The sequence below is a fragment of the Sardina pilchardus genome, chromosome 9 (assembly GCF_963854185.1).
Source record: "Sardina pilchardus chromosome 9, fSarPil1.1, whole genome shotgun sequence".
In the NCBI taxonomy this organism is placed as follows: domain Eukaryota; kingdom Metazoa; phylum Chordata; class Actinopteri; order Clupeiformes; family Clupeidae; genus Sardina; species Sardina pilchardus.
In genome coordinates this window covers 27,719,134-27,741,556 of record NC_085002.1, presented here as the reverse complement: position 1 = coordinate 27,741,556, position 22,423 = coordinate 27,719,134, and the positions used below count along the sequence as shown (strand labels likewise).

The 22,423-nt window shown below is 46.1% G+C and overlaps 1 protein-coding gene across 1 annotated transcript; it reads left to right on the top strand.

Annotated features, from left to right (window-relative positions):
* The first annotated feature begins 313 nt into the window (after window positions 1-313).
* mybphb (myosin binding protein Hb) lies at window positions 314-21,574 on the top strand. Its single transcript, XM_062544529.1, has 14 exons — window positions 314-541; window positions 5,063-5,125; window positions 5,531-5,602; window positions 5,900-6,034; window positions 7,455-7,622; window positions 11,348-11,436; window positions 11,847-12,042; window positions 12,511-12,650; window positions 15,530-15,689; window positions 16,256-16,392; window positions 18,234-18,420; window positions 19,380-19,430; window positions 20,610-20,644; window positions 21,001-21,574. The coding sequence occupies exons 1-12, from the start codon at window positions 367-369 to the stop codon at window positions 19,403-19,405; spliced, it is 1,548 nt and encodes a 515-aa protein (XP_062400513.1). The 5' UTR covers window positions 314-366; the 3' UTR covers window positions 19,406-19,430; window positions 20,610-20,644; window positions 21,001-21,574.
* Window positions 21,575-22,423: the final 849 nt, after the last annotated feature.

Below are 22,423 nucleotides of genomic sequence, written 5' to 3'. Positions count from 1 at the left end.
TAATCTCTCTCAGAAGCAGTATGGTATTCCCATAGTCTTATCTAATAGTCTTCTAATAGGGCCTAGTCTTATCTAGGCTATCTGTCTGTCTGTCTCCCTATATTGTGTTCATTCGGACGCTTATTTTCAGAGCTGCGCATGGGGAAACTCCAGCAGGGTTGTCTATGGTGCTATTAGTGCAGAACTGTAGGTTGTCATGTCTCTCAGTGCAGTGTGGCCTTATCCTGCCACTGGACACCTGACACTTTAGAGGGGTGGAGTTCGTGTCTATGGGCTACGCATCGCTGCCCTTTAAATCTCCTGTCACCCCTCGAGTGGCCGCAGTCAACGGATTTTGTGGCAAGAGGGATTTCTAAATCGGACAAGATGCCAGCCAAGCCAGCCCCTATCAAGAAGGCGGCCAAGCCGAAGGAGGAGAAGAAGAAGGAAGAGCCAGCACCAGCACCGGCGCCCGAACCCGAGCCTGCACCCGCACCACCTGCTGAGGCTGCTCCCGCTGAAGCAGCTCCTCCAGCCGAAGGAGAGGCTCCCCCAGCTGAAGGTAGTGTTCGGTGTAGGGTGCCTCTGGGGATATCCAGCGGCCTTTCCAAATAACTACCGAACGGCGCCACATTTTCAGTCAAAGAGGGAAAAAATAATCCATTCCCTGTAGTTAATTCCATATTCAGTATATGGCATATGGACTCAACACATTTTGTTCAGTCTTTTTTGGTTTAAATCATTAACTTCTTTCAAAGGATATGCATCCAGTTCCCAGTTTAAGTAAAGAAGGAGCTGAGAAGGAGACCTGTCATTCATCCGAAGTATTCCACTTTAACAGAAACCTCCTCTTTTTTTGTGGTAACCGTTATGGTCGCTACCTGCCACAATACATCTCTCACGTTTAGAGAGGGCTTTTGGCACCATCGCAAAAGCCAGGAAAGTTTGGTCGGTAAACCGGTGCTGAACAAGCGCGGTGGCACTAAACTTTTACTTCTGCGCGAATGAATGCGTGCCAAGTGAATGATTGTGTGTCAAAGTGAATGGTTGTGTGCTAAGTGAATGAATGTGCGCCATGTGTTTCAATCGAGAAAGTGAATGACAGTCATCCGAGCCGTGTTCTATCGCTGTCTCTTTAAACCTCTCAGAGATAAGACGATTTTTAATTGCACTCCCTGCTTTGTACTGATAGTGTTTCATGCTTTATTGCCTTTTAAAGCAGCTTTATCCTCAATGCTTCGATTGACCATTGCATGTTACCATCGTTAAGGCATAAGTCAGCTTTTACTGACCGGCTTTCTGAAAATAATGTTAAGCACTGTATACCATAATTGTGCTATAATGTGTGCTCTGGGAGCAGCCCTGTTTCGTGCACTTGATGCTTTATTATTGCTTGCCCCTACAAAGCTGACGCGAATAGGCTACTGACTGCGCTTGGTGGAGCCAGACTTAAAAATGTCTAGCACGTTCTCTGGTTCCAGGTGTCTAGCTCATTAGCTTCTCTAATGCTGTCACACTATAACCCTGCCTCGCCTCTTCAGGACTAACCCCCCTCTGTATAACCTCTAACGCCAGCACCCGCAGCCGAGGAAGCTCCTGCGCCCGCTCCTGACGCGCCTGCAGACGCGCCGGCCGCACCCGAGGCCGAGGGTAACACAACTGGCTCACTACTAATGACTTACTATTTAGGATACAACAATTAATTGATTAATCATTCGTTGTTTGATTACTAATAGCCTATATTAATCACCAGCGTTTTTGGTAATTGGTTAATGGGTTTGTGTCATTTTTAAGGAAACACTGATACACTTTTTTCACCATTTACTGATAGTACATGACATAACATGTAATAGCCAAGAGATTAATCCTCCATGGAAATATTAGTTAGTTGCTTACTTAAAACATAACATTCAGCTTGTAGAACTAGTGACATACATAGCCCCAAACCATTATGCTTATGATGTGATTTGCCAGTTGCTTTCCAAAAATGCCTTGCCACAACCACTTGCCATTTCCAATAGGTTACTACAGCTTTTACGCAGCATTTACAAACACGCAGTGTTTTTCCTTGGCTTAACCTATTCCCTCTGCTGTAGGCCAAACTCTTGGATCTTTTCCTTTGCAGCTGTAACTATTGGCTTCGCCGTATATCTGCTTCATGTGCCTAACCCTGTTAACCTTTAACACCAGCCGCTCCCGCAGCCGAAGAGGCCCCTGCCGCTCCTGAGGCGCCCGCGGAAGCGCCGGCCGCACCCGAGGCCGAGGGTAACACAACAGACTCACCACTAATGCTTTAGCCTACTATTAGGGCTGCAACGATTAAGCTAATCGATTAATCATCAGTTGTTTATTATTTAATAGCCTATATTAATCTACAACGTTTCTGGTAATTGGTTAGTGGGGTTTGTGTCATTTTTAAGGAAACACTAGGACACACTAATCAACATTTTTCACCATTAACTGAAATGGTGAAAAATAGCCCATTTCTATCAACTAGACTCAATTTGGGCTGGTTTCCAGGCCATGACATTTTATCAGTCAAACAACTAAATCGATTAATCCCATAAATAATCAACAGATTAATCCACTATGGAAATATAGTTGCAGCCTTATTAAAACCATAACATTCAGCTTTTACAACATACATAGCCCCTAACCATTATGTGATTTGCCAGTTGCTTTCTAAAAATACCTAGGCTACATAAGGCTACAGCTCTTTGCATTTACAAAAACCCAGTTTTTCCCTCTGCTTAACCCTGCTGTAGGCCAAACTCTTGGATCTTTTCTTTCACAGCTGTAGTTGTTGGTGTGCCTTATTTGCAGCTTGTGCCTAACCCTGATAACTTTTAACACTAGCCGCCCCTGCCGCCGAGGAAGCGCCTGCTCCCGCTCCTGAAGCGCCCGCTGAAGCGCCGGCTGAGGCCGCGCCTGAGGGTAACGCAATAGATTCCCTACTAATGGCTTAATAGGCTACCACAACAGCCCTGTTTCTACTGCTACTACCATTCTATAGTGTAACCAAATGGAAGGCTAATAAGCCACCGCAGTACTGGTAGTGCCACACAATCCTGTATGGCTTAAAATGCCCCTAGACTGTTGCGTGGTAAAAATCTCCACTTGTCTAACACAGCAGCCCTTGTAAATTCACAGTGACTTAACCCTCTGACTTAACCTATTCAGTTTGCTATAGACCTACTCATGGACATCTTTTTCTGCAGCTGCATTTCTTGGCTTGCCTTACCTGCTTTTTGGGCCTAACCTTGATAACTTTTAACACTAGCCGCACCCGCAGCCGAGGAAGCTCCCGCTCCCGCTCCTGAAGCGCCCGCCGAAGCACCCGCAGAAGCGCCCGCTGAGGCGCCCGCGGAAGCCCCCGCCGAGGGTAACAACAAATAGGCTACTCACCACTAATGGCCTACTACAGCGATCTTTTTTGTAATGCTACAACCATGCCACACCATAGTATAGTGTGACACTATGCCACAGGAGTAGTGACATACAAGAGCGTCACTGCTCATGATGCCATAGGCTTAGTATTACTACAACTACTCATATTTCTAACACTGCAGTCATAGGTGGAAAAGTCTAGCATCAGCAAATAAACGTTTTGGTTCTACCTGTATTGGTTGTACCTGTGCACGATTCTATTCACTCTGCTAAAGGCCTACTCACAATGATCTCTTTCACATAGTTGTTGGTGTGCCTTAGTTGCTGCTTGTGCGTAACCCTGTTAACCTTTAACACTAGCCGCCCCTGCAGCCGAGGAAGCACCCGCTGCTGCTCCTGAAGCGCCCGCTGAAGCGCCTGCTGACGCGCCGGCCGAGGGTAACAGAGAAGTCTCCGCACTAACGACATATACAGCTCAACTACAACTCACTGTTTCTACCACTCACCTGTACAGTTCAACATCATAAACACCACCATTTACTGGCAACACAACAAACACTCTTTCTCTCTCCACCGCTAATGGTACAGTACAATGCTACAGTTCTCTTGGGCATAGTCTCAAAAGGATATAACAGTGTAGCAGCACGACTAATGTTAATCTGCCTACTTCTCAATGGCTAACATTCCTGCCCTCCTGTAGCTCTTGATCGTATGACACCATATCTCGATCTTCTTCTGCACTCTCCTGCAATTTGTGCCCCTTCACTAATGCCACCCGTTTAACACCAGCTGCTCCAGCTGCCGAGGAGGCCGCCGCCGCCGCGCCTGCCGCGCCAGAGGGCGAGGCTCCTGCCGAGGGTAAACTCACCTGGATCAGTTTCTGTCCTCATCACCTTTGATGATCGTCTAAAACTGTTTCAAATCCAACAGCAAAGTCAGCGGTGTTCCCTTGATCTACATTTGATAGTGATCCTGTGAAATTGCGACTAGTTAAAACTATTCCAAAGTAGGCTAAACATGGGCAGATTCCATGACATAAAAGCTTGGCAGACTCTTCTGCTTGCCAAATAATTATACCTCAATTAATTTTTCACTAATTATAGTTCAATACATTGGCCACTACTAAAATGAGCTGTCAACACCGGCGACTTTGCTGAGGGCTGTAACATAACCAACCGTTTTGACCAGATAGCTTTATGGGTACAGCTAAATCTAAAGCTAAATCTATCCTGGTCACAAAACGTTCTGCAGTAATAATTAGTAGCCAAGCACAGCATTGCATTGCATAGCCCAAATGACCATTTTACTCATTATTAACCATTGCTGTTCAACATCTAACGCTAGCCGCTGCTCCTGCCGCTGAGGAAGCCGCTGCTGACGCTGCGCCCGCGGCCGAGGCCCCCGCTGACGGTAACCACTACACAACAGCCTCACTTCGTTCCTGACTCACTCTCTCACAGTCTCTCTTTTCCAGATCCACTCCTGATTTACGATACCGCTAATAACAACTGCACTAACTTTTTATTTTGCATAGCATAGTCAACAGCCACAATCCTAATATAATTTCATTGTACAATCAACATATCTATTCCTCCTGTCTTCATTTTATGGTATATTCCACTGCCATGATGAACTTTCAGGATGAGCTCAGGCATTGGCTTGTAATCACTCTCTAACAATAATCACTATCTAACAGCTGCAGCTCCTGCTGAGGGAGAGGCTGCTCCAGCCCCAGCTGAAGGAGAAGCTCCCGCCGAGGGTAAAACTGCATCACAGATCACACACAACATGGACACCTGCACTAGGCTACCACTCCCATTCTAGTCTGACCTACTGACAACATCATTTATAGTGCTTGTGACTAAACTTGTGCTGTAGACAGGTGGGTAACCCTGGCCTTAAAAGTAGAAGTCCCACCATGTATTGGTTCCACCTTTGCACTTCATTTCATGCCACCATAATGAACTCATTTCATGTAACCATAATTAACTCATCTACCTGGCTGAAAAGCTGCCCACATTAAAATCAGTTGGTTTAAAGAATCCATACAACTCTTGGCTAGAGATATACAGTAGGTGTGATAGACATGCAGTATGTCCTCTCAAGATCAATATTGCGCATGCCTCCACTAACTCTCACCACCCGCCTACTTGTTGAACCTTAGGTGAGGCCCCCCCAGCTGAAGAAGCCCCACCTGTTGAGGAGGTCAAGGCCCCCACTCCACCTCCTCCCCCAGGTAACACGTCCATCACACTTGTATGTCTGTTTGTCCTTCTGTCTGTAACATGTTACGAGTGGCTCAGTCTTTCAACCCCCCCTTTGACCCGATTAAGAACAACCCAGATACTAAAATAATGCTGTAGCAGTACTGTACATATTTATTTCGTACGTTGTACTGTATACTGTGTGTGTAGCATACTTGGGTAATATGTTAATAAGTAGTAAACCTATTTAATGTTAAAAAAATAGGTGTACATCATGTGTTTATTGTGTATCTGGTGAGAGATTGTTGTGTTTTCTGCACCCCTGCCAGAGCCCACCAGCGAGCCCCTTGAGTTGGGCGTGGAGGATGTCACCGACACCACCGTCATCATCAGCTGGAGACCTCCCGCCACCGTTGGAAAGGATGGCCTGGACGGTTACACCGTCGAGATCGCCAAGGAGGGATGTAAGTCCGCATCGCACCACCGCGGTTGAGTCTGCAAAAGCAAGGCAGTCACAGTCGACCTTTATGTGTTTCAATTATTTTCAATGTTACAGGCATGTTCATGTTAAAGAGGTGAGGTGTTTAGAGGTGAGTCCCTTCTAAAGAGACAATTTGGCAGGCAACCGTCTATTTAGATCTTTACTCATTTGAATCGGATGGACCAATGCAGTTGCCAGAGTGCTCAGTGACTGAATGAAATTCACCAAAAGCACCTTCTCGCTGGTGACTGTAAACGGTATTGAGAGTGATAGGTTTCAGCATGGCCCAGCATAGTTTGTGTGATCTGAATTCAGAGTGTATGCCCAACCTTAGCTACCGCCAGCCGAAACGTTTAACAAGGACAGGTTCTCGCTCCTGCTTCCAATGATATCCTCATCTTTAAATACCGCCATACGATACCTGCGTTGCTCCCTAATTTAAACACAGGGAATTGTAAATTACGCTTTTATTGACTGGTCAAGTCTATCAGTGGCAGCTGTTGCCCATGCGTCACCCGCAGATTTATCCCCCACCTATTTATGTCCCTATAAGGTTACGAGGATTTCAGCCTGGGCCTCAGTTTGAGTCTGGACGAGTGTCCAGCTTTCTCTGGGCCAAGAAGAAATGCTGTAGAAAGGAACATACTGTATGCTTATCTCCAGTTACTTGGTTAATTCTGAATCCTGATTCAATCCTCATCAATCCTGAAGGGATGGACAGGAGAACTTTTGGATAGTCGCTCCATCAGCAATCATCAGCCCTGATTCGTTTTCTTCTGTCCTGTTCCCATAGGGAAACCCAACACTCCATATTTCATTCTGCGGCTATGGCATATTGCATTGTGAGATAATTAAATGCTATTTAAATGTCATTAGTAAACATTTATGTTACTAATTCAAAGGAGTGTTTATCGAAAGCATCTTAAGTTGTCCATATGAGTCTTTATCAGTATTAGGGCTCCTTGGCTGAGGTCAGCCATGATGGTGTTAGCTCCTGCCTTTGCGAATGTAGATACAAGAACACTTAGGTTAGTTGTGGCAGGGGGGGGGGGGGGGGGGGGGTGCGGAAAAATATGACAATGTAAGCTACGGGATAGGGGTTTATTTTTAGATTCTCCTCAATGTCAGTGATTACTGTGTAATGGAAGACTGTTGCTGTGATATGATCATAATAATAGTTAAAGGTATGTTCATGCTAAATGTCAATTAATGGTGCATAGGTGTGTTAGCATATTATTCTATTTGAGTGTGCCAAGATCATGCTGATGACTTTATAAGCTGAAAACTCAGACAGCCATGGCTTTGGCTGTTATCCACTGTGTTGTTGTTGTTGTTGTTGGGCCTTGCTGGGTGTAAAGGTCCAGGCATTCTGCTAAACGTGTGCTATCCCGCCTCCCCCATAGCTGACGACTGGAAGGCCGCAAATGAAGAGCTCACCATCTCCTGCCGCTACACCATCAAGAACCAGACCACCGGCGACCGCCTGAACATCCGCGTCGTGGCCATGAACCCCGGCGGCCGCAGCCCCGCAGCTGCCCTCGTCGATTCCGTCCTGGTCAAGGAGGTTGGTGGTAAGTCACGACGTCACGTCGCCACCACGCCACATGCTCACGGTCGCACCCACGGCCAGTAGACCAATGACCGGCTTAAAGCGCCCAGCCGGGTCACTGGCAACCTTTTTTTTTTTTAAGATTATTTTTTGGGCTTTTTATGCCTTTAATTGGACAGGACAGTAGAGAGAATGACAGGAAGCGAGTGGGAGAGAGAGTCGGGGTGGGATCCGGAAAGGACCACGGGGCGGGAATCGAACCCGGGTCGCCGGCGTACGGTGCAGGTGCCCCAGCCAGTTGCGCCACTGCCGGGGCCGTCAATGGCAACCTTGGCTTCCTCACCCGACCATATTTCCATGCCGCACCCCTGTGGCACGTCAGTGCCTCTGTTCCATTGCACACGCTGCTTACAGGCCTCTGTGCACAACAGCTCCAGCCTACTGCTGGCATTTATGCCTACTGTAGAAATAGCCCCCCTCTGCTAAAGGATCTGAGGCTGCCAGGAACGGCTCAGATGTCCGCTAGCCTCAGATGTCCCACGTCCAGCAGCGGTCTTCCCCTGGACAAGGGCTGGACCCCGTGAGAGGAGAGGAGCCAGTGGAGAGAACTTCTGCTTTACTGCTGTTCCCTGCCAAGCTGACAGACAGATAAATCGACCTGACACCCCGCTGGCCCGGTGCTCAATTGTAGCGAGGTGTTCGCTTTCAGGCATGCAGATCCTCATTGGAGCGGGCGCTATAGGCCCAAATGGGGAATGTCTGTCTGCAGCGCTGAAACAGGGCCCCGAAGAGATCGCGTCGTTAACGTTGACGTTGACGTAGCGCCTGGATAATGTTGGGTGACTGAGGAAAATGCATGTGCCATGTTCCAGTTATAAACACTCCCCCAAAAGTGACATTTTCAATATGAACTTGGTGATTGTTTGCACTGAGTTAAGTTGCAAAACTACATCTATGTCAGTGCCAGAACTTCCCTACATTAGAAAACGATAGCACAGGTTAATGAAATTTGACAGCAACATCATCTGTACAGTATTTTAAATGTCGGTAGCTTCTAAATCTCCTCTTGACTGCAGCATCTACTTCAACACTAATCGCTGGCTTTTAAAAATGAATGTCAACATGACTTCAAATATAGGTGGCCTTTGTGAGACTGACTTGTGGAGCAGACAAATCCAGTGTTTATCACAGTGGAACTCTGTGGGATTCTTTGACCAGCCGTTACATAGATGCCGTGTTAATTCATGCACTGTGTTTCACATCTTGACGTCAATGAAGATCTAAAGAAAGAATTAGTTGGGACGAGATGGAAAGTTCATAGGAGAGTAACTTGAGTCCAATCGACCAAATTGGACAAGAGACTGTACTGCAGGAAACGTCTCCAAGTCAACTCTCCAGAAACGTTTGTACGTCTACATGCGAGGAGGCATCTTATGAATGATTTCCCCACGGGATAACAGCAGTCTGACACATAAATCCTTGGAAAATCACTGGGAAGCACTATCTATTAACACGGATTACACTGTGGACTTTTAGCATGGCTTCTGGGGCATTGGCAAAATCCAGCGCTGGAGCGGTGTCAAGCTGGCCTCTCAGCGAGCGATGGTGACAAGTGTGAATACCCGAGGGCGGGGGGGAAGGAGGAGGGGGGGTGAAATTCCCGTGTGTTCACGCAGTGCGCTGCGGACCCAAGGGGGGACATCTCGGGTTTCCCCCGAGCTCCCTGTGCCTTCCAGCGCCGCTCTGTTTGTCTAAAAACATGCCGCGGATTTCTGCCGGGCTCTTCATCTCTGGACGCAGCGGCTCTCGTCCTCCACATGGAGTCATGCCAGGTCACCCGGACAGCAGCTGAGCTCTGGGCCGCGCCAGGGCCGCGCCGGGTCCGGGCCTGGTGTGGCTCGGAGGCGTCATGGAGGTGGCTCCTGTTCAAGACAAAAAAGGGGGAGCTGCTTAGTAACTTAGAAACCTGTGGTGTTTCTTTGGCCGTGGGCATATTGAAAGAAATCTTAAATGTCCTTGTCCTCACGTACCACTCTCTGAAGGAATTTTTTTTTTTTGTGAAACTACTTTTAGGGGTGTTTGACTGGCCTTCAATATGCTGTTTGACAAAAAAAAAACATGACTCTTCATGAACCTGAAGTCATCCCTGTGAGAAAATCCATTTATTCAGAGACTGCACACCCTCTCAGAATAAACTCATAAACTCCTTGAGGAGAAGGACGATGTTCAAGATGTGCGATGGCTGCGACTATATTGTTGCTTATCTGAAGTCAACTGTAATCTTGTTTCCATGGAAGTGGAAATTGAATTGGATCCTTCAGAGTGGCTGTCAAATTAGTTCTCCACAGCCTGCACTCTCAGAGCGGTTTCTCTCCTAATGCCCGATACAGCTGGATAAAATAGCTGTGCATGAAAGGGACACCATTTGTTGTGTGTGTTTTTAAGCCGTTATTATTGTAATTAGTCGCTCTTTGAGAGTTTGTCAGCTGATAATTCGCCTGATCACTCTTAACCCCTCTGAACCCAGTCAGTCTTTCTGTCCCTCTGCACTCCCATGGCCAGCTGCTGGTGTGTGTGTGTGTGTGTGTGTGTGTGTGTGTGTGTGTGTGTGTGTGTGTGTGTGTGTGTGTGTGTGTGTGTGTGTGTGTGTGTGTGTGTGTGTGTGTGTGTGTGTGTGTGTGTGTGTGTGTGTGTGTGCGCGCGCGTGTGGGGCTAGAGATACAGATATAGAGATATATATATACTACAGGATGCCTCATTCCACATGAAATGTAACCCAAGATCTCCATCATACGCTGCTAGTTGGAGTGGTGGTTGTGGTTGTGTGTGTGTGTGTGTGTGTGTGTGTGTGTGTGTGTGTGTGTGTGTGTGTGTGTGTGTGTCTCAGATACAGTGGGGCTATTTCAGGCTCCAGCATGGCCATGCCATGCCCAGCAGGTGTGCTCCCTACAGGCATGCTGGTGGGCATACTGCAGAGAGCCATTATACATGTACAGCACTCATTTGAAGAGGTGAATGATGGCGCTGGACATAACTTTGATGTTTGCGGACTCCTCCTTTAATCCCCACATACCGCAGAAGCCTCATGTTGGATTATCACGGAAATTCTGCGCTCTGCGGAACAACTTTGCCCTTGCTAGCGCAGCTAGGGTTGGCCGTGCTTGGGTGGTCCCAGTGGTTTTCCATATTAAGGTCAGGCCGAGAGCCTGTTGAGTGGGGGGTGGAATTACTAGCTTAATGTGATGGCTGTGGTGACTGTGCGTGCGCAGAATGTTTGGATCATATGATAGCTCACTATCAAGTCAGTGTTAAAAGTTGGTGGGGCACTTGAGTAATCGTGCAGTTGCCCAGAATATACAGTGTGTATTCACCTGATATGCTGCTGGTGTTTTTCTTTTTTTTTAATTATTATTATTATTATTATTTTCTTGTTAATCTCTAAATAATTCCACAAGCAGCCAAGGTTTGCTGTTTTTTGTCTTTCCAATATTACTGGGACCTTGAATTTCCCCTTCGGGATCAATAAAATATCTATCTATCTATCTTTCTATCTTTCTATCTATCTATCTATCTATCTATATATCTATCTACCATAGCTGACATTAGCATTGCTATCAGCTGCTTAGTTTTAATATCTTGGTTGGATTTGCACATTTATTCATTCCGACTCATCAGACCCTTAGCATGTGAGTGTCAATGGCGTGAGCAGTAGTGCACAGATGATGACATGGCTGTTTGTCCCTGCAGAGCGTCCCAAGATCCGCCTGCCCCGTTTCCTGAGGCAGAGGTACGTCAAGTACGTGGGCGACAAGATCAACATCGTCATCCCCTTCAACGTACGTGACCCTCTCTCGAGCAACTCTCCCACAACACTAGTGCCCATGACTATTAGCGCCAACTGCCATGATACTTAAAAGCACAATTCATGTTTTTTTTTGTTTTTTTTAGAAAAAAAACACTCAGTAACCATGGTAGATGTTCTTTCATTTATTTCATTTCATTCTTTCATTCTGTGTTATATGATGTTCTTTCATTGATTTTTTACTGTTAGTGTATTTGACGTTCCATAGTTTTGCCTTGCCATTTTGTTCGTATCTTGTTTTATTACCTCTAGCCTGTCATGACGTTGAATAGTTACTCATACCGTATCAACAGTCATTCTTTTAGCTCAGGAGTCTTGGGCCAGAAACAATGAGTCAGCTGCTATGTGGTGAGACTTTCCTAAACGCCAGTGTCCCCCATGTAGGGCAAGCCTTGCCCTGCTGTGAACTGGACCAAGGATGGAGAGCCTCTGGACAGCAAGAGAGTGAATGTGCGTAACACTGACCGCGACAGCATCTTCTTCATCCGCCAGTCCGAGAGGGAAGACTCTGGCAACTACGAGATGAGCGTCAAGGTGGAGAGCTTTGAGGACAAGGCCACCTTCGTCCTCCAAATCTGTGGTGAGTCAGTTGCACACAAACTCCAACCTCCTACCTATTTCCACACTAACTGTCCTCTAGTCTAGTTCAAATTGAAAATATGAAAGACATGTAAAAAGGTTTAATTTATAGTAAGTTTTTAATGTAATGTATTTTTATATGTGATTATATTAATGTATCTTATTCATTGTTTTGAATGAGGTTTATATATTATTGTGGCCACGTTTTACTTGGATCGTCTATCAGGCTATCTACAGATGTTCAGATTATAAACAAACTATTTGCTCCAAGTTCAGTAACTACAGTTTATTGGTTAAGGTTGGGAGTTGGGTTTTATTCAACTGATGCTCCGTAAACAATTGAACCAGAAGAGAGCTACTGAATCAAGTGTCAACTAAAGAGTCTTCAAATGAGTACACACACTGAATCAACATACAGCATGTCAGTACACAGTGGGGGGAAACCGTGTTTGATGTGACTGTCCCACAGAGTTGCCTGGCCCACCTGCCACTGTGAAGATCGCCGACACATGGGGCTTCAACGTGGCTCTGGAATGGACCGAGCCCAAGGATAACGGCAACACCACCATCACCGGCTACACCATTCAGAAGGCTGACCAAAAGACAGGGGTGAGAGACCTCACGTGTTTTTCTTGTGGACAGGAGGCCTGTTAGTCCATTCCTACAGGCGCACATTATTACATTACATGTAGAGACCTATGTAATAGCCGTAATTCTTTGAAGGTGTACCATCACACCGGTGTGACTGGAATGTTGGAAAATTAACATTCTATAGAATATCTGGGTTCACATAGAATTTTAGAACCTTACATAGTTGCGGAATGGAATCTTACAGTATGTTAGAATGTTCAGCTTAACTTCAACTAAACTTCAACTATAATTTTCAACCTTCAACTATGCTTTGCTGTGTGCACACTAGTATCATTTTGTTTTTGTTTTTCAATATTTCCAGTTTTCTTTTGTTATTAGTCAGTTGAGTTTTTCGTACCTTAAAATAATGTTTCCAAAATCATTTCAACGGTTCATCAACTCGTAACAGGGTGAACGGCACTTCTGCTTTCACTTCGCGGCCCTCTATCGGCTATAACCGCACTATGTAACTTTACGAGGTGGGGTAGTGTATCTGTAGTTTGATTAAATGAGACATCAGAAACGACAAATTTGACTTGCTTCGATGTCGCAATACATCATACTTTCATAAAATCATGCAACATATTCTACCTTGTCTGTTATTTTGCTGGATAAACAAATAGCGTGTGAACGACAGAGGAGAAGTGCTTTAGTGTTGCTTTAATTGGGCAGGGCTATTATTTGAAGGGTGCAGAATAGCTCACGGTGTGCCTTCAGAATCAGCGTTCCAGTCCGATCTAACTGGAATGGCTACGGTCCAGTTCAGGGCCAGATTCCTTCCAGGGTCAGTTGCTTTGGAATGCAGGATTATGTGGGTTGCATAGAGCAGCATCGGTCACTCACTTCAAACAGTGGCCACATACAGCTATGGGTTTCATGATGAAGGGGCAGATGGCACTGTTGACAGGGGTGCGTCATTGTGGTCAATGCTGTTGTGTTGTCCATGCCCAGATTGTGTCAGGAAGCCTTTAGACAGCAGCTGTGTTTGGAAATGGATGCTGCCAGGCCCATGCCTGATACGCATTTCGCTTGTGCCTTTATCCAACATGGCTTATGCTTCAGCTATACAGAACATGTTCTCGTCATCAGTGTGTGTGTGTGTGTGTGTGCACTCTGGGTGCAGAAGATATGATCAGTGTGTCATTAGCACCTTGCTCTACTAGTTCTTCTAATGGATGAAATTCTCTCCTAATCGCTCCAACACTTGTACTGTCCACTAGAATCAGTGCTTTGTGCTTACTGTACCTCCCAAGGTCGCCTAACTAACTCGTCTGCCAAATCCATGGAAATGGATATAATGTAAATAGACTAGACGGGCTACAGGAGTGCCACTGCCACTTCATCATACTGTTATCTGCAGGGCCATATTACAGTGACTGGCGTAGTGTACTGTAGGTCAGAATACCTCTTGTGTTGTGACACTCTGTATCAGTGTCTGTACAATTCTGTGATAATGCCAGAGGTACGGTGTACATTTTAGGACATCCTCAGACTCAGGTGTCAGACTCAGAAAAACAACCGTCATCTTCAGACAAAACTGTCTCAGCGTCAGAAAAAACTTGTCATCCTCAGACAAAACTATGTCAGCGTCAGAAAAAACTTGTCATCCTCAGACAAAAATATGTCAGCGTCAGAAAAAACTTGTCATCCTCAGACAAAAATATGTCAGCGTCAGAAAAAACTTATCATCCTCAGACTCAGGTGTCAGACTCAGAAAAACAACCGTCATCTTCAGACAAAACTGTCTCAGCGTCAGAAAAAACTTGTCATCCTCAGACAAAACTATGTCAGCGTCAGAAAAACCTTATCATCCTCAGGAAAACCTCTGTCAGAGTCAGACAAAAAAGTCTCGGGTGAAAAGTTGTCAGAGTCAGGTCTCGGAAAAAAAGAGTCAGACAAAAAAGTCTCGGGTGAAAAATTGTCAGAGTCAGGTCTCAGAAAAAATGCTGTCGGAAAAAAAGAGTCAGACAAAAAAGTCTCGGGTGAAAAGTTCTCAGAGTCAGGTCTCAGAAAGAAACTCTGTTACCATGGATACTCCAAACAAACTCAACTGAAGAATCACGTCACGTGAACTAGCTTGCAGAAAACAACTTTGTATTAGGCTATATCTAGGTTCTACGCAGTCTATGATTATATCAGAAACAAGCCTGTAGTTTGCTTGCTGTAGCCTAATTTATTAAACGAAAGAGTTGTTTTCTGCCAGCTAGAAATAGTTCACCTGACGTGGTATTCTTCAGCGGAGTTAGTATCCATGGCAACCTCATGACTTAACAAAGATCATCAACAACAAATATCCTGGATACGATTTGCACGAGTGAATCAGCCTAACTTGCAGAAAACAACTGTTTCGAATTATATCACAAATAGGCTATGCTTTCTTTATTAGGCTACTACCATAGATATATATATTGGCTAGCCTACTACAAACAAACTCCGCTGAAGAATACCACGTCAGGTGAACTATTTCTATTTCTCAGCATTTTTTCTGAGACCTGACTCTGACAATTTTTCACCCGAGACTTTTTTGTCTGACTCTTTTTTTCCGAGACCTGACTCTGACAACTTTTCACCCGAGACTTTTTTGTCTGACTCTGTCAGAAGTTTTCCTGAGGATGATAAGGTTTTTCTGACGCTGACATAGTTTTGTCTGAGGATGACAAGTTTTTTCTGACGCTGAGACAGTTTTGTCTGAAGATGACGGTTGTTTTTCTGAGTCTGACACCTGAGTCTGAGGATGTCCTAAAATGTACACCGTACTGAGGTCAGGTTATTAGTCACCTAATCCTGTGTGTGTGTGTGTGTGTGTGTGTGTGTGTGTGTGTGTGTGTGTGTGTGTGTGTGTGTGTGTGTGTTGGCAGGATTGGTACACAGTGGTTGAGCATTACCACAGGATGAACGCCACCATCTCCGACCTCATCATGGGCAACAGCTACAAGTTCCGTGTGTACGCTGAGAACAAGTGCGGCCGGAGCGAGGGTTCCACCGTCACCAAGGAGGCCGCCAAGATCCTGAAGACAGGTCAGGCTCTGGTTCCGCGCTCTCACTCTGAGAGCTCCCAGAGTCTCCCGGGTGATAACGGAACGCATGTCCAAAACAATAACAAAAACATTTCCCAGCCGGCCAAAGAAAATTCCCAGCCGGGAAAAGTTTTGAAAAATAAACAAAACACCAGTAAGGCAGATTCTTTGTGTTTATCTTTTTTCGTTTTTTATATACTTCATACATTTCACAAGTTGAATCTCTGTCACTGCAGGTCCATGCATAAACATGCATGTCAGGATACAGAAATGCCTCTGTTCATTTGCTGAATCCGTCATTCATTTGATACACAGTCAATTAAGTGTTTGCAATCTTCAGAATAGAATATGCATGGAATGTAAACAGTCCCTTCGCTTCGTCACGTTGTTGAAAATAAGCCTGCTTGGAGATTTGGCTCTGTGATGGTTGATGTTGCTGTGGATTTAAGTGTCCCCCGTCTCCCAGTCTGTGAGAGTGTGTGTGTGTGTGTGTGTGTGTGTGTGTGTGTGTGTGTCCTCCTCGCAGTCTCACACGAGTCTCTCTGCTTTTCCGCCCTCGCTTCGCAGGTATTGATTACAACCCTCCCTTGTACAAGGAGCACGACTTCAGCGAGGCCCCCAAGTTCACCACCGACCTCCCCAACCGCAGCACCACCATTGGCTACACTGCCAAGCTCCTGTGCTCCGTCAGAGGCTGCCCCAAGGTAACCGTGACAACCAAAGACTGTCGAGTTACCAAGATGCCAGTGGCACGAAATGACACATAGTTCCGGACTAAATAGTTGTGTCCATTACGTCAAACATAAACTTTTCTCTTAATAAGCAATAAGAGAAGACACATAACATTTTGAAATATAATATGTACTGTTTTAATGATTTTGTGTGTGATGTCTTTTGGACACGGTATAGATAATTCAACTTTGGAATTAAGACCTACTGTACCTACTACCTAAGCTACTTCTGGACTCTTAACAGATGCAGGAAATGAGCCTCTTATGAATCGTCTCGTTTTATCAACCATCTCTGATCTCGTGTTGACCTCAGTTAAGATGTGGGCTTTTTGTGAGTCGCACATGTTTCATATCTCAATCGGTAGTGATTGCTGTGGTCACACTATACATTCCAACTCCTTACACTACGAGGCAGACGAGGAGAACATTTCCAACATGCCAGATCTTTATTTACAAATGTATTTTGTACTGCGCTGTATGCAATGGCCATATGCATACGTAAGACACGACGCAATCGACAATCAGACAGAATGATCGGGAACTATATCAGAGAGGGTTGAAGTGGAGTGATGAAGGATCTTTGACTATATGCTCAGAATTCCAGGTATAGAATGTTGAAAAGGGAAGTCTTAGCTTGACCTCGTGAAGCTGTTGGTGAAGTGATGGGACAGTCGGTGACAGCCTCGTTCTCCAACCGGCCGGGCCAGATGGAACTGGACCCCTGTTAGTCGTGGCTTAGGCCTGTCATTGGGGTCAAGAACCCGCGGAGAACCGGTCCGAGAGGCTGACAGTGGGGAGACGTTCTCTGACGTTCTCCAGGGCCTGTGCCCCTCAAGAATCTGGCACCTGGGCTGGGGGCAGGGGGGTGTTGAAAGACCGCCCTGGGGTCACATGACTGGCATTCCTGCCCCCCAGGAACTGGAGAGGGGTTCAGGGGGCCGACGGGGGGCATCGGGGCCTTTAGCACCCCGCCTTTGGAACCCCATTGTGAGGGTATGCATAACAGCGATCTGTTAGCCCCCGGCGTGGGAAATAACTTCAGTTACTACTACGGTCTTACGCACATAACACGTCTTCCTGCATGCCATTTCCACCCCCCCTTCCTCGGACTTGATGGATGTACACGCTCTCGAAATTTTGTACATTGAAGACACTTCACGTTAAAGCTTTTCTCTTGTGTTTGAATATCTTGATATTGAAGCATTATCCATTTTAAATTCATACAACAGTGACCTGATAGTTGCTTTTGTCTGCATCAACTATGATCGATAGTTGAGAGATACTGTAGTTGAGATTATTTTCAACACACTCCCCCATCCAAACAACCTCCAGTATAGTACGAATATACATTTTACAGCACAGTACAAATAAACATTTTGAGTTTTCCTCTGGATTCTGGAGTCCATGACCATTATGTTGTTAGCAGCTAGCGCTTGGCCCTACCGGTTCAAGTTGATTGCGATTGTGTAAAAATGAGAGAAAACCTACAGTAGGCACTCATCCAATGAGAAAGTTAAAATGCCTTTATTTTAAGTCATACTTAAAATGCCTTTATTTTTAAAATGCCTTTATTTTAAGTCATACTTAAAAGACCACTTTTTGTGATTGTGATTGATTGTTGATTGGAGTGTCTATTATTGTCTTACACTCTCTGGCTCCTTCACCAAGACGTCCTTTTGATAGTTATCTCTGTTAAAGTAAAGCATTAGAGATGTCTCCTGTCCAACCTGAGATTATGAAAAGCCACAGGATTATTGGTGACAGCTCCAGGCCTGTTGAAATGACTGCTGAACGTTTTTTCCTCTCCTCCTCAGCCCCAGATCATCTGGATGAAGAACCAGATGATCATCGGCGACGACCCCAAGTACCGTCAGATCAACAACCAGGGAATCTGCTCTCTGGAGATCCGCAGGCCTGGCAGCTTCGACGGCGGAGTGTACGCCTGCCGCGCCAAGAACCCACACGGAGAGGTCACCATCACCTGCAAGCTGGAGGTCAAACGTAGGTCATCCGACTAAATCGAACACAAACACACGCACGCGCACTCTTGAATTTCCCCTTGGAGATCAATAAAGTATCTATGTATCTATCTATCTATCTATCAGTCTTCAACACACACACACACACACACACACACACACACACACACACACACACACACACACGTGCGTACACAGAGATAGTCATAAAATACACCCACGCTGTCTGTTGTCTCCCTACAGCGTGTGCTTTGGCCAGCTGTCTCTCTGTGTCTATTAAGGGACTCTTGGCTCCATGGAAGTCTTGCTTGGCATTCAGGGCCCATTGTGCGCTCACGGGACTGTAACACTGGGTGCTCAGAGCCTTGGGTGAGAGAGGCGTCCAGTGCCTCTCAATAAACACTTTGTCTACACGGCTTCATATTAGATAGTTATCTCGCTGGAGAACGCTGTCTCTGTGCTGGGCCGGGCCCCTCTCTGATAGATTGATGGGCCCGAGCTGTTTATGAGCAGCACACATAATCATAATGCCACTCCGGAATCATCGTCCGAGTGCGCTCCTGTCAGCAGGGATCTCACTGAGGCCCCCCACCCAGGTTCCCTCTGAGAGACGTTAGCGTGTAATTGGCTAATGAAGCCCAAACCACGCGAGAACTGATTTAATAACGCGCCTATTCACACAGGGCCGATATTGCAGTGTACTGTAAGTGTGCAGCTGTTTGCGTTTGTCTGTGTGTGTGTGTGTGTGTGTGTGTGTGTGTGTGTGTGTGTGTGTGTGTGTGAAAGAGAGAGTTGTTGTTGTGACTGATGTATTTGCAGTGTGTGTGCTTGTGTGTTCAAAAACACTGCACTCCTCTGATCACCATGTCATGCTCTCTCTCCCTCCCTATCTCTCTCTATCTCTCTCTCTCTCTGTCTCTCTCTCTTTCTTTCTCTCTCCCTCTCTCTCTCTCTCCCCCTCTCTCTCTCTCTCTCTCACAGACCCTGTGATCGTGGAGAAAGAGTAATACGCGTCCACCCTCAGGCATGCAGGTAAGTGTGTGATCACCATGTTATGCTCTCTCTCTCTCCCTCCCTCTCTCTCTCTCCCTCCCTCTCTCTCTCTCTCTCTCTCTCTCTCTCTCTCTCTCTCTCTCTCTCTCTCTCTCCCTCTCTCTCTCTCTCTCTCTCTCTCACAGAGCCTCCACCCTCAGGCATGCAGGTAAGTGTGTGATCTAGACCGCGGGGGCTTGCAGCAGCAGCAGCTCTGCGTCAGTCAGCCCAGAGATGATCCGCCCGCCCGGGCCGTTCTAGAGCCCACGCTCATCACCACTCCATCATTACTCATTTAACGCCGCGTAGCAGCGGGAGTCTCATCTCACTTACACCCTCACACATCTTCCATTTTCTCCTTATTATTTTTCTCATTTGTTTTTTATTTATTTTAAAGCAAAAATAACATAAATAAGAGTTCTAAGCACACTCCCACTGAGTTTAGATGCAAACGGTCGCCGTGGCAGTGCAGCCTTCATTGGGAAACAGAGCGTTATTAGTGCAGGTCTGTGCAGGCCGGCTCCTTCCAAAAGCAGGCCATAGAGGGCAAAGTCCCTTTTTGTCTATTTGGGTCCTGGGACCATCTGTCTTCCCCTAGGGCAGACCATACATGGGGGGGCACTAAACTTGGCGCTGGTGGCCCCCACTGGAAGACTCCAGATGGTAGTGCCCATAAATTAAAGCACCATTGGCTCCATAAGGGGTCCCGTGCTTCACTACACTACAGTGTAGGCTACATCAGATTACCTCGACTCAGCAACCGCTACAACCCCCCACCCTCAACACTACCCAACACCTCAAAACAGCCTTGGACCGCTCATAAACCTCCTACGCACACACACACACACACACACACACATACTGTATACTCATAAACACATATGTTTTAGATATTATGGTTCTTTAAAGGAGAAGTGTCATTGTGAGTTGTAAGGCAGAGGCTGTGGTATGTGTCTGTGAGGTACCTGGAGATTCCTCTCCATAAAGGTCACTTTTTTTTATTTTGGGACCTGAGTTCAAGAGTATTGCCTCGAACACTTCCTCCAGTTTTCAGTGACGGTTGTTAAAAATATTTCAGGAGCATTGAGCATTGACACCTGTTCTTCCACTCCCCCTCTCTGACCCCCCCCCCCTCCCTTCCTTCCTTCCACCCCCCCTCTCTGCACACGCTCCCTCCAGAATTAGGAGCAGCGGGATCACAGACTTCAAGAAAGGTGAGGATCGCTTCACCCCCGACCCCCCCCCCCCCACCAGTCCCTCTGCTAGAGTTTCTGTGTGTTTATGTGAGGGGATTCTGTGCTCATTTCTCTGTGTGTGTGGGTGGGTGTATGTTTGTGTGTGTTTGATTTCTGTACCTGTGTGTGTGTGTGCGTATGCAGTCATGATTATATTACTTATACGTATAAGGTTGAATATCTGTCAGAGTATTAGTGGTTTCATGTTAGTGTTTACTGGTTTGTGTGTGCTGGTGTAATTCTGTGTGTGTGTGTGTGTGTGTGTGTGTGTACAGTATGTGAAAATATTCTCTCCTACTCTCCTATTTATATCCCTGTCTCTTCTCTCTCCCCAGGATTATGAAAGTGTCTTACGATGAAACAACATGTACATATGCATAGATGGCTCAAGCAGAAGAAGGTTGTGTGTGTGCGTGTGTGAACGTCTGGTGATCTGCAAACCTCTGAAAAGTCCCGCAGCCCCTTTTTTTTTTTCACGGACGAAGAAAACCACCGAACGGAAGCAGCGCGTGTCCCTCCCTCTCCACAATCCCTTGACTCATAGCTAGCCTGTAGCGCACACACAGACTGTGAACACCAAGGATCAGCTCTCTGTCCACCGGTTCCTATTTATTACCCCCCGACGGCTGCCCTTGAGCTCATGCCGATGGCCATTTCCGCTCTCTGCTCCTGGGAGGATTTGATTTTATTTTATGTTTTGAAGGCTTGCAGGGGACAAAGTCAACTTGTGAATGTTTGTTAATATAAATATTAAACCGTTGAACCCTAGTGTATCTTTACTTTTTTTGGTTTGTTTTGTTTTTTGTTTGTTAGCTTTGTTATGTTTGGCTTGAACAGAAGGAACTTAAGAGTGATTCATCAACTTAATTAAAGTCAGTGCTGGCTGAAAGGCCGGGAAAGATGGCCTTATTTATTGTGTCCCTGTCATTTATGTAATGTCCCAGTGTGTGTGTGTGTGTCTAGGTGTGTGTGTGTGTGTGTGTGTGTGTGTGTAAAGTGTAAAGTGTAACTGTTTCATTTACATTTTTTCTGTCAGTGTGTGTGTGTGATCGGTAGTGGTATGTCTCTGTGTTAGTGTGCTTATATTATGCAAGCTAATGTGTGTGCGTGAGCGTGTGTGTGCAAGTTAAGGTGTGTGTATGTGTCAGTGCGTCATTAAGGGGACGATAGAGACACTATAAGAGGTGTCTCTTTGCGAAGGGAAGGTCACTCACTCACACGGCATTCCTGCCCTCTGGATGGCGGACGCACTCCGCGCGAGGCCTCCAGGCCAAGGGAATGCTGGGAACTCTCAGAGCGCCAGGCTCCCGTGTCATAAGCGCAGCTTCCATGAGAGCAAAGCATAGTGCCACATGCTCGTCATAGCCACAGATATGGACGAGCATTAGTCGCACTGACACCAAAGCGCACGCACAAACCCTGGAAACAAAAAACACTCTCTCCCTCAGACGTCTGCAGTCTGCACACACCTCCACTGCCCTCACACTGCTGCTGGATTAGGACTCAACAAGCTAGCCTGATGAGATTCTAAACTCTTTAAGCTCGCACTTGGGGTGACAGATCTCTCGTTATCCCTTACGGATCAAGGTGAAGTATACCATAAACCCAAATGCACCATGGGTATAATCTCATCGCAGATCACAACTACAGTATATATGATAGACTAAGCTATCAGCAATGCTGGCAAAGTGTTGTTATGTGTTGATATCAATTGCAGGATTAGTGGCTAATTCACTTGTCAGAGGGTGGAAAAAGGCA

What these genes read in the sequence shown, in the direction of transcription:
- mybphb (XM_062544529.1), top strand. Translation starts at nt 367, where the DNA reads ATGCCAGCCAAGCCAGCCCCTATCAAGAAGGCGGCCAAGCCGAAGGAG. An exon ending in AGAGGCTCCCCCAGCTGAAG is followed by an intron (nt 542 to 5,062) that starts GTAGTGTTCGGT and finishes ACTATCTAACAG; the next exon opens with CTGCAGCTCCTGCTGAGGGA. An exon ending in CTGCAAGCTGGAGGTCAAAC is followed by an intron (nt 18,421 to 19,379) that starts GTAGGTCATCCG and finishes TCTCTCTCACAG; the next exon opens with ACCCTGTGATCGTGGAGAAA.